Below are 12,406 nucleotides of genomic sequence, written 5' to 3'. Positions count from 1 at the left end.
CTGCAGAAAGATCCTGTCTCAAAAAAACAAAAAATACAATAAAAATTAAAAATAAATAAGTATAAATCAAAACAATTTATTATATATTTAAAAAATGTATTTTATGTGTATGAGTATATTTCCTGCATGTGTTTAAGTGTATCTGTGTCATGCAATGCCCAAAGAGGTCAGAAGAGGGCACTGGGTCCCCTGGAACTGGAGTTAGAGACTGTTGTTAGTCACCATGTGGGTGATGGGAACTGAACCTGGGTTTTCCGCAAGGGCAGCCAGTGCTCTTAACCTCTGAGCCCTCTCTCTAGCCCCTCAAAATATTTTTTAAAAGAAGCTAACCACTGGGAAAAGGATTAAGTTTTACTTTATATTCTTTGTTGATTAGAAATTTAGATCTAAATATGAAATAATATTTATGAAAGCTAAATGGCATGCTTCTAAAATCTGAAAATGGGAATGCTTTCCTTTGTGTGTATTTTACATTGGGAGGCTGTGTGCACGTGTGTGCATACATGTGGCTGTTAGAGGTCAACAATGGATGTCTTCCTTGATCATTCTTCACCTGAATTTTTGAGACAGGGTCTCACTGAACCTGGAGCTCACTGACTGACTAGATGACTGACTACAGCCCCAGGGATGCTTTTGTCACCGCTTCCTCAGAGCTGGGATGACAGGCATGTACCATTGTACCTGGCTGTTTATGTGGGTATTACCAATCTGAACTCAGGCCCTAGGATTGTATAGCATGCAATTTATAGTCTGAGTCATCACCCCAGTCCTGGGAATGCTTTCTAAGCACAATGTCAAGAGGAAAAAGCAAAGGGAATTGGTAGAGTTGGTCTCAATAAAATTCTTGAACTTCTAAATAATATTTTTTTTTAAAAGACAAAAAAACAAGGAGAGAGGCTAGAGAGACAGCTCAGGGGTTAGCAGCACTGGCTGCTTTTGCAGAGACCTAGGCTTGGTTCCTAGCACCCACATAGTGCCTAATGACTGTCCATAACTCCAGTTCCAGAGGATCTGATGCCATCTTCTTGTCTCCACAGATTTGCATGTATGTGGTGCACTTACATACACATAAAATAAAAATAAGCTGGGCATAGTGACACATGCCTTTAATCCCAGCACTTGGGAGGCAGAGTTAGCTGGATCTCTGTGAGATCAAGTCCAGCCTTGTCTACATACTGAGTTCCAGGCCAGCTATGACTACAGGGAGACCCTATCTCAAAAAGACAAAAAAAAAATCTAATTTTTAAAAAAAATTTTATTTTATGTGTATGGGTGTATTGCCTGCATGTATGTAAGTACACCCGTGTCATGCAATGCCCTTGGAGGTCTGAAGAAGGAGTCAGATCCCCTAGAACTGGAGTTAAGGATGGTTGTTGCCACCATGTGGGTGCTGGGAATTGAACCCAGGTCCTCTGTAAAAGCAGCCAGTGCTCTTAACTGCTGAGCCATCTCTCCAGCCCCCTAAATTAAAAAAAAAAAACAAAAAAGAAAGAAAGAAAAAAGAAACACATATATGCCAGGCATGGTAGTGCATGCCTTTAATTCCAGCACTCGGGAGGCAAAGGCAGGCAGACCTCTGTGAGTTCAAGGTCAGCATGATCTACTGGTGAATTCCAGGCCAGGGGGAGATCCTGTCTCAAAATGACCAAGAAAAAAAGAAAAAAAAACCCAAAACAAACTATATATAAAGTGAAAAGATGTAACAGTTTGACATTTCCTAAATTGGTCTAAACATTCAATCAACAAAAATGGATGGAAGCAGGGAGCAATGGCATGTGTCTATATTCTTAGATGCTGAGGAGCAAATTCACTTGAACCCAGGAGCTACCACCGTAGGCAACACAGTGAGACCCAGTCTCAAGGGAAAAAAATGAGAAGAGGAAGAAGAATTGAGGGCCTACTATGGCTTGCACATCCTGTTGCCTAAAGATTGATTTTTTTTTTCTTGACATGAAGCAAATTTATTAGTTTGAGACAGGCAGCTAAAGATTATCTTTATGGGAAATACAGATTTAGGTACAGGAAGACTAACTGACTGAACCTCTTTAAATGGTCTAGTTTCTGCATCTGATGTACAGATTTACTTCCTTCAGGGGGAAAGTGCTAATCACAAAAGAAAGGCACGTCCCCATACCACTCTCTAAATAATGATTCCAGATTAGAGGGAGGAGAAAGCACTTATTTCAACCAAAGGAGCAGAAGATGGCAGCACCTGTTACTACTCATTTTAAACAGTCAAGGACACATACCTCAGTTTCTGAGTCATTGGAATCCAGCTGTGGCAGAAGGATGGGCAGCATGGGCTGGCCCATTTTAGCCATCCGAGAGATCAACTTGGCCTTGACTGTATCAGGACTCTAAAAAGAAAAGAAAGTCACAAAAATCAAATCACTGTGATTAAGATTTATTGCTTTCAGACAGGTCTATTTCTTTGAGTTTTGTATCAAATCCTTTAACAAGTACTCCTACTGTAATGTTTTTGAAATCATTTCCTCTAGAAAGTGATAATTTAAAAAATTTTTTTAACTTACTGTTTTGGCTTTGTGTGTTAAGTGTATGTGCAATGCCCCGGAGGCCAAAAGAGGGCATCCTTCAGAACCCCCTGGAACTGGAGTTACAGGAAACTGTGAACCACCTAATGTGAGTGCTGGGAACTGAACCTGGATCCTTTGCAAGAGCAGCAAGTACTTTTAACCACAGAGTCATCCCTCCAGCCCCTTTTGAAATTTTTTTTTTCCTTTTTCTTTTTGTGGGGGACAGGGTCTCACTATGTTGTATTCTTAGCTGGAGTTGACTGATACATAGACCAGGCTGGCCTTGAATTCACAAAGATCTGCATGCCTCTGCCTCCTGAGTGGTGGGACTAAAGGCATGCAGCATCACACCCATAAGAATTATTTTGTATATACCTAAAAGAATCAAATACTATGTAAATATAGTATTGAGGAAATAACAAGAAAAACATGTTTGTACATGTTCATCTTAGCTACAATCCCCACACCCCCAAAAAGAAAGTGAGAAAGATGCTGTGCATAAAAGCTTACAATTAAAAACAGGAGAAATAGCCAGGCATGGTGGTACACACCTTTAATCCCAGCATTCAGCAGGCAGATGTCTGTGAGTTCAAGGCCAGCCTTGTCTACAGCTGAGTTCCAGGTCAGCTAGGGCTACAGAGAGACCCTGTCTCAAAAAGACCAACAACCAAAACAAAACAAAAAACCCCAAAATACAAACCCAAACAAAACCAGTAGAAATAAGTCCCCATATATCTGGAATAGAGTGCTTTCATATGTACCACCTCTTTTCAACTAAGTCTGCCTGCTGGGCATCATTACTCTCATTTTACAGATAAAAAGACAAGAGATTTTTTTTTTTTGTTTTTTTCATTTATTTAGAACATTTTCTTAGAGTTTGAAGGAAAAACAACAGGGCAGACAAGCTTTAAATCTTGGTAGCAGGGGAGAGATGGAGAAGAGGGAGAGAGCTAGCCAAGTCTTTTGAGTTAGGGTCCAAGAAAGCAGGCTGGCTGGGCAATGGAGGTCCACAAGCCGCTGCACGACAGAGGGGTTCTTCAGAGGGTGAGACTGTCCAGAGTGGCAGGACAAGCATGGCAAGGCAGGGGTGATGTGGGAAGGAGGCATTTTAGATGATAGGACCACCTCAAGAATCTGAAGCAATTCAGTAGATGAAGATTCTGTTGAGATTTATGGAAAAAAGGAAACAGGGGCTTTTTGTTCTATATTCAGATTCATTTAGCCCTGACTTGGCTCTAACCACACACTAGACCCTGTGCTAGAAGCTTCTGTATCTACTGGTTGGTCCAAAGTGTAATCTTCAGAAGGGCCAGGACGTACCCTTGAAGGTACACAAGATGATCTTCTGTGTATATCCATGATCATAACCTTCATTTCTATTCTTTTTTTCCATTATAAACATGAAACACTAAGTTTGCTCACAGGAACTATTAGTACTACATATATAATTTTTCAATAGATGTTTTGGGGATTGTGTGCTCATTTTCTCTTAACTGATGGAAAAATAATTTTTTTAGGTACAGCCAGTTTTGATAAGTATACCGTATCTAATTACTTATTCAAAACAAAAAAATAAAGACAAGTGAAAAAATTGTTTAAAAAGTACAAAGTAAAAAGTACAAAGGTGACTCTTGTCACCTATTTCTGTGCTTTAGTAACTTCTGATAGATGACTGCTCTCCACTCCGCCACACAGTTTTTTTGGTGGTGGTGGGGAGTTTGGTTTTTTTTTTTTTTTTTTTCAGGGTCTTCCTGTAGCCTCAGCTGGCCCAGAACTCACTATGTCACTATGTAGACCAGGCTGGCCTCGAACTCACAGAGATCTACCTGCCTCTGCCTCCCGAGTGCTGGGATTAAAGGCGTGCGCCACCACGCTTGGCAATTTTGTTCTTTTTAATTGAGAAAAAATAGATACAGCATAAAAGTATATTAGCAGCAATTATAATGGAACCAATGCTTACTGAGTGCTTATAATATGCCAGATAGAACACTGAAAATTTAATAAGTACTTACTTTCTTTAAAAGACAGTATTTCAATTTATAATAAATTCCTTGGGGTCACAGAGAATAAATAGCAGAGAAAGTTGAGGATTAACCCCTAACATATTCCTGTTTCAATAAATGTTATTTATAAAATGGAAGTATACTTTAACTGAGAGGCTCCTCCCCAACCTAATACCATTCTCCTAGTAATAACCACAACAACCACTCATTAAAAACCCACTTTACATAGGCTCTGAGTTCAGGACTTTATGTATATCTTTAAGACTCACAAGGACTATAAAAGGGAGCTATGAAAATTATTTCCACTGTAACAATGAAAAAGCTGAGGACCTATGAGTTTAGATAATTTTTTTCATGACCACATGCTTATAAGAATCAAGATTTGCCAAGCATGGTAGCATAGGCCTTTAGTCCCAGCACTTGGGAGGCAGAGGAAAGGTAAATCTCTGTGAGATCAAGGCCAGCCTGGTCTATTCTACATAGTAAGTTCCAGGCCAGCCAGGGCTACAGGGGACCTTACCTCTGAAAAAAAAATAATAATAATAAGATTTAAAATCAGATCTGTGAATGTCAAAGCCCAAGCTAACTTACACTGATTCCCAAGTAGGAGGAAATGAATACAGTAAACACTGAATTTTATCTTAAGTCAGGGGCTCTCAACTATGCGCAGGCTCTGAAGTCTAGCATGGAGGGGTGAGAGGGCAGACTCATACTTACTGGATTTATTGTAAGCTGTTCACTCAGGGAGTTAGATTTGGAACAAAGAGCTGGCTCCCTGAAAGCAAATAAGACACATCCTGAAATCAACCAAAATCTAGAATCACAAAGCTAGATTAAACTAGCTTAAAAAAATTGTTTTTGAAAATGTTTGTCTCAGGGCTGGAGAGATGGCTCAGCAGTTAAGAGCACTGACTGCTCTTGCAGAGGACCTGGGTTCCATTCCCAGCACCCACATGGTGGTGCAGGCATTGACGACATAGGTGCACTTACCTACATGTAGGCACTCACACACATAAAATAAAAATAATAAATAAAATATTAAAAAAAAGAAAATGTTTTCCTCAATAGCTACATAACAGAATTTAAACTGTTCTTCAGTTGCATAATCTTTGAAAACCAGTGAAGCCAAACCACTTTCCATTCAGATGCACTGCACTTTCTCTGTGGGTCTGCATTTTGTACTCATGCCCTTTGCTTGGTTTTCTTCCAGAGTTTTGCAGGTGTTCTTACTTGAGTTAGCACTCTTATAGACTAAGACTAGTAATCCTTTGTCAGAAAAAACTGATGCAAGTACTTCTCCCATTTCCTCAATCCTGTTTTTTGTTTTTTGTTTTTGTTTTTACCAATTATTTCAAACTTATTGCAGTTTTCTGAATGCCTACAAGAGCCATCTCAAAGAACACTAAAAGAGTTTGATGTGGTTCTAGTATCTTACCCTGATTTGAAAGGCACCAATGTGAGTGGTGACACCACAGGATCAGCAAAGAGGCTGTCAGCAGCAGGTATGGGAGAAGGGGCTGAAGAATCCTGGGAACTAACACTGTGGCCATCAAAGCCGGAGTCTCTGGAAAACTTCACCTAGGGAAAGGGCCAGCACAGGCAGAAGAGAAGACAGACATGCTTACCCTTCTGTAGGTATCATTTTATTTACTCCTTATCATATTCATTGGCTATTCATTATAGGCAAATCAGAAAATGCAGAAAAATGGACAAAGGCAGTAATTATTTACAATTTATCATTATATTATCTGTATATGATATGAATGCATGTGTATCTTTTTATTTTAAACAATTTTTAATTAATTAATTTTTTGAGACAGGGTCTCTCTATAGCTCCAGCTGGCCTGAAACTTGACCAGACTGGCCTCCATCTCACAAAGATCCATCCGCCTCTGCCTCCTTAGTGCTGGGATTAAAGGTGTGCACTACCACACCCAGCCCTTAATTTATTTTTATTTTATGTGTATGAAGTGTTTTGCCTTGCATGCATGTAAGTATACCTGTGCACGTAATGTCCATAGAGGCCAGAAGAGGGTGTCAAGATCTCTCCAGCTCTCCAGGTCCCCAACATTGTTTTTTAAATGTGGAGGGGGAGTTGGGGGGGGTGCATGTTTGTGTGTTAAGTATGGAGGCCAGAGGACAACATGGAGCATCTTTCTGAGACATGCTGTTATCCTTTGAGACAAGGTCTCTTATTGGTTTGGAGCTCACTAATTAGGCTAGACTGGCTAACAAGGATCTGCTTGCCTCACTTAGTGCTGGAATTTCAAGCAAGCAACTGCCAGTATTTTCTTACTATTTATATTTTTAATTTTATGTGTACAAGTGTTTTGTCTGTATGTATGTGCACCTGTGTCATGCAAGTCCCATGAAGGCCAGAAGAGGGCATCTAATCCCCTGGAACTGGAGTTAAGGACAGTTGTTAGGTGCCATGTAGGTGCTGAGAACCCAACCCTGGTCCTCTGCAAGAGAAGCCAGTGCTCTTAACCACTGAGCCATCTCTCCAGTCCATAACCAGCATTTATATGTGGGTTCTAGAGGCTGAACTCAGGCCTCACGTTTGCAAGGCAAGCACTTTACCAACTCAATTATCTCTCTAGCCTACCATTTCTTGTTTTTGTTTGATTTGTTTTTTTGAGACAGGGTCTCCCTGTACCCTCCCACTCCCACCTGGCCTGAAACTCACCATGTAGACCATGCTAGCCCCAATTTCACAGAGATCAGTCTGTCTCTGCTTCCCAAGTACTAGGATTAAAACCATGTACCTCCATACCTGATCATTTCTAATTTTTTAACTTTTTGGGGGAATTTTTGTGAATTTCATACAGTAATTTTTTTTTTTTTGGTCTTTTTGAGACAGGGTCTCTCTGTAGCCCCAGCTGGCCTGGACTCACTATGTAGACCAGGCTGGCCATTAACTCCCAAGTGATAGGACTAAAGGCATGTGTCACCACACCTGGCTCATACAGTAATTCTTTATTAAAAAATATTTTATTTATTATTTTTATTTTAAGTGTATGAGTGTTATGCCTGCATGTAGGTAAGTGCACCTGTGTCACGCAATGCCCTCAGAGGACAGAAGAGGCTGTTAGGTCCCCTGGAACTGAAGTTACGGACAGTTGTTAGCTGCCAGGTGGGTGCTGGGATTCGAACCTGGGTCTTCTGCAAGAACAGTGTTCTTAATCGCTGAGCCATCTCTCCAGCCCCCATATAGTAATTCTTAATCATATTTAGCCCCCCTCTTCCCTAAATAGTCATACCCCACAGGACTTAATGCATTTTTTAATATATGTTAAGGCCTATCAAGTCAAGTCTGTGTACCGTGATGTCCCTTGGTGTGAGTTCAATCACTGGAGCCTGTTCAGCCTGTCTAGCATCACTCCTTTAAAAAAAAAAATCAACTCTCCCTCACCCAGCAGTGATCAGTGGCCAACAGTTCCTTGCCAAAATTATGGCCTCCTACCCATTTCCCGGATGTTTATTTTTCTCTTAGTTTTCATGGGTCTTATGCATGGTGTTACCATTTTTGTAAGTTTATATGAGTAAGTTCCCCGAGACCTGAACACTCTGTTTCTTTATGATCAATCATCAACACTGGCTCTTAGAATCTTTCCACCCTCATCTTCTGCAATGGCAGGTGACATTTAATATAGGAGTCCTGCCCAGGGACCTATACCCTGAAGTCTCTTATTCCTTACATTTTGGCCATTTCCACTGAAAGAAATCTGTATCTTCAGAATCTGATTTACAAGAACAACAGACCAGTTTCACTCACCCGCCTAACTTCCACCTCAAACACCAGGATTGAGTCTGTTGACTGAGTCCAGCCCATTACCCCTCCAGAGCCAGCAGCACAGGCTGAAGGGATAATAAGCAACCGCTTTCCTCCTTTCTTCATGCCCAGCAGTCCATCCTCCCAGCCCTATAGGAATCAAAGATAGGGAAAAGCGCATCAGACAAAAATCACTTTAGACAAAAATCACTTAAAATTTAGACAGTGTCTTCAGTGGTGAAGTTAAATTATCATACATATTGGTTATAATACCTAGAATAGGGTCTAGGGAGATGGCTCTGTGAAGTGCTTGCTATGCAAGTAGGAACACCTGAATTTGATTCTCAGCACCCACATAAAAAGCTCAATGTGGTGGTGCATGCTTGTAATCCCAGCACTGGGAAGGCAGAGACAGGTGATCCCTGGGGTTCACTAGTCAGTCAGCTTGGCCTAACTGGCAAGCCCTAGGTCCCAATGAGAGACTCTATCTCAATAAAAAAGATGGATGGCTCCTGAAATTGACCTCTGGCCTTCACACACATGTGCACATGAAGACACAAAAATATACACAGCATGCACACACACACACACACACACACACACACACACACACAAAAAAAAAAAGAAAATCTAGAATATAATTTCCAAATAAAAACTGGTATCAGGGGCTGGAGAGATGGCTCAGCAGTTAAAATCACTGATTGTTCTTGCAGAAGACCCAGGTTCAAATCCCAGCACCCACATGGCAGCTAACAACTGTCTGTAACTTCAGTTCTAGGGGATCTGACTGCCTCTTCTGTCCTCCACAGGCATTGTATGACACAGGTACACTTACCTACATGCAGACAATACACCCATACAAATAAAGAGATCTCCTGGAACTGGAGATACAGATAGTTGTTAGCCACCATGTGGGTGGTGGGAACTGAACCCAGGTTCTCTGCAAGAACAGCCAGTGCTCTTAACCACTGAGTCATCTCTCCAGCCCCCAACTTCCTTCTTCTCTTTTACTTGATTTTTTTTTTTTTTTTTTTTTTTTTTTTTTTTTTTATAAATGTCTCCCCATAGCCCCCGCTGTCCGTTTTGTCTTTTCTAAGACAGGTCTCCCCATAGGCCCAGCTGTCCTGGAACTTACTAGGTAGACCAGGCTCGCCTCGAACTCACAGAGATTCACCTGCCTTTGCCTCCCAAGTGCTGGGATTAAAGCCTGGCACCACTTCCTACTTTTCAACAAAGCATTTCCAGACTCTCAGATGATAAAGACAAGTTAGGGGAGGAAAAAAAAAAAAAAAAAAAGACAGGTTAGAGATGACATAAAATTTAATTTAAATTCCAAAACAGAACTTTACCTTAACAACTTTTCCTGATCCTAACTTCAGGCGAAGCGGCTTATCTTTATTGGCAGTAGAGTCGAAAACCTACCATTTGATAAAGTATATGAGGTCAGCCCCTTTCAAAAATAATAATAATCACTACCATAGTCAATTAACTGGAGCAGTATTTCTTGAATAGAAAATGGCAGATATAATGGAGACATAGATCTTAAAGAACCTAAAAAGATGAGCCTGCATCATGAGTAAAAGTGGTGATCACAATGAGTAGACGTCTCTGAACAATGATTCACCAGGTAGGGAAACAAACATTCCCACCACCAATGACTTGAAGCATGTTTTCATCTATAAAATATTTTCAAATAAATTTATCATTTGGTGCCGATATAGTCCTGCCAAGTAAGCAGAGGAGAATCACTAATCTCTATGCACAAATGGGGGAAAAAAAAATCAAGAGCTTAAAAGACTTGATGAAGGTCAAAGTGGGATACAATTGAGACTTGTAGTCACACAGTATCTTTCTGTCATAGCAGATTGCTTTTGAGGACGAAACACTATTAAAAACACCAACAAACCCATCATATTTACAGTGAGAAGGGTCTAAAAATAAGATCTATCCCTTAAAAGTATATTCAGGTTTAAAACTGGTATGGGAGGGCAAGACATACACATGAATACTACTTGGGGAACTGGTTTCCATTTGCCATTTGCTCTAAGTAGAAGAAAGAGAGAGGGGGAGGTACAGAGTAGAATTTGCACAGTAGCATTCCATGAACACATCCCCAAAGCCATTGAGGAAACTAATTCAGGTTTTCCAAAAGATTTCTATGTGTCAGTAGCAACAATTCACCCTCCTGGTGAACAGCCCTCATGCCACTTAACATTATAAAGAACTTGCAGAGTACATTCTCCTACCTGGCCCAGCACATGATTCTGAAGGAGCCAGCCTGTATAGCCTACTTCCAAAGAATCTCCAGCTTCTACAGCAGGACCCTCTGCCACAACAAGGTCCTGAGACAGTACTGCATTCATGGAAGAAGTGCTATTCCATTTGGCAATGCACACCTGCAGACACAAATCAGAGCAGTGTTAGTTCAGTTTAAGCTTAGTAAGCACACATTCCATTAATGCTAATACATTTTCTCAAACAGTTGCATTCATTAACAAGCAGATTACGAGTTTAGAAGTATACCAATCCAAAGTCAGTAATCTTGCCCAGGAATCAAGGTGCCTAAGAATATAGCTTTAGAGTCAGAATGTCTGGGTACAGATCCAAGGACTGCCAGTTCTTAACTCTGACCTTAGTCAAATAACTTAATATCCATGTACCTACAAGTTCTCACTTGAAAAAATGAAGAAAAAAGCTTTGCAAATCTTATAAAGCTGTTATGAAAATTAAGTAGGCTAATACAGAGTGCTAAGTAATGCATCTAGGAAATAACAGGGGCTCTGCTATCAAATACCTCTCAAGACCCAAATTCCTACTACCATCACCTCAGTGATTAGATTTTAATACTATGAATTCTGGAGGGGCAGGTCCATTCAAACCACAGCAAACAACATTTGTATTACAAAATATACTTCTAAGTAATTTTTTATGAGGTAGAAAGATGAAATACACAAAATGCAGAACTCTTTTTTAAAAAATATGTTATGTGTATGCATGTATTGCCTGCATGTAGGTAAGTACACCCTTGTCATTCAATGCCCATGGAGGACAGAAGAGGCTCTCAGATCCCCTGGAACTGGAGTTACAGACAGTTGTTAGCTTACAAGTGGGTGCTGGGATTTGAACCCAGATCTTCTGAAAGAACAGTCAGTGTTCTTAACCACTGAGCTATCTCTCCAGCCCCAAAACATAGAACTCTTAAAGGGATATACATAAGTGTTACTAAGTTAATAAGTGTTACTTTGGATAGTAAAGCTATAATTTTGTGCATGTGTATTGTGTATGTGTCTGCATGTTGGTGTGTGAGGTACACATGTATGCTCAAGTACATAATCTTATGTGTGTGCACATGTATGAAGGCTAAGGGACTACCTTAAGTGTTGTTCCTCAGGAATTGTCTACCTCGTATTTTGAGAGGGGTCCTTCACTGGCTGAGAGCTCTCCAATTAAGCTATGCTGGCAGCCCAGAGAGCCCCAGGGATCTACCAGTTTGCCTCCTTAGTGTTGGGATTACAAGTACACACCACCACCACTCTCAGCTTTTCTTATTTTTACCTGAGTTCTGGGGATCAAATTCAGGTCCTTATGCTTGCATGGCAAGCACTTTACCAGCTGAAAACTCTCCCTCACTCTTGAATTATTTTTTTTAAATGTATTTCTACATTTTCTCCAATGAATATATGAAAACTTTAAAAAATCCTTTCACAACACTATTTTTAAAAATTTCATGTATCTTTAAAATAATTGTGTAGCTAAAACAGCGGGCTTGAGTCAGGTTTGGTGGTGCCTGCTTTTAAACCCAGAACTCAGGAGGCAGAGACCGGTGGATCTCAGTGAGATCAAGGGCAGCCGGTCTACATAGTGAGTTCCAGGCCAGCTGGGGCTACAGGGAGACCCTGTCTCAAAAAGACTTTAAAAAGGGGGCTGGAGAGATGGCTCAGTGGTTAAGAGCACTGACTGCTCTTGCAGAAGACCCAGGTTCGAATCCCAGCACCCACATGGCGGCTAACAACTGTCTGGAACTCCAGTTCCAGGGGATCTGACAGCCTCTTCTGTCCTCTGCAGGCATTGCATGACACAGGTACATTTATATACAT

At 40.7% G+C, this 12,406-nt stretch overlaps 1 protein-coding gene across 3 annotated transcripts in view; it reads right to left on the bottom strand.

Annotated features, from left to right (window-relative positions):
- Fkbp15 (FKBP prolyl isomerase 15) overlaps window positions 1–12,406 on the bottom strand; it is a 64,769-nt gene that overhangs the window by 33,067 nt on the left and 19,296 nt on the right. For all 3 annotated transcript variants that reach the window (XM_029563758.1, XM_029563757.1, XM_008833521.3), the window contains 6 exons: window positions 10,556–10,705; window positions 9,659–9,727; window positions 8,313–8,459; window positions 5,973–6,115; window positions 5,255–5,312; window positions 2,250–2,357 (listed from right to left, as the gene is read on the bottom strand). In XM_029563758.1, coding sequence (XP_029419618.1) covers window positions 2,250–2,357; window positions 5,255–5,312; window positions 5,973–6,115; window positions 8,313–8,459; window positions 9,659–9,727; window positions 10,556–10,705 — 675 coding nt within the window. The remainder of the gene's footprint in view (window positions 1–2,249; window positions 2,358–5,254; window positions 5,313–5,972; window positions 6,116–8,312; window positions 8,460–9,658; window positions 9,728–10,555; window positions 10,706–12,406) is intronic.

Source organism: Nannospalax galili, unplaced genomic scaffold, assembly GCF_000622305.1.
Source record: "Nannospalax galili isolate Female #2095 unplaced genomic scaffold, S.galili_v1.0 scaffold34, whole genome shotgun sequence".
Taxonomy (NCBI): Eukaryota; Metazoa; Chordata; class Mammalia; order Rodentia; family Spalacidae; genus Nannospalax; species Nannospalax galili.
This window is presented reverse-complemented; position numbering and strand designations above follow the sequence as displayed.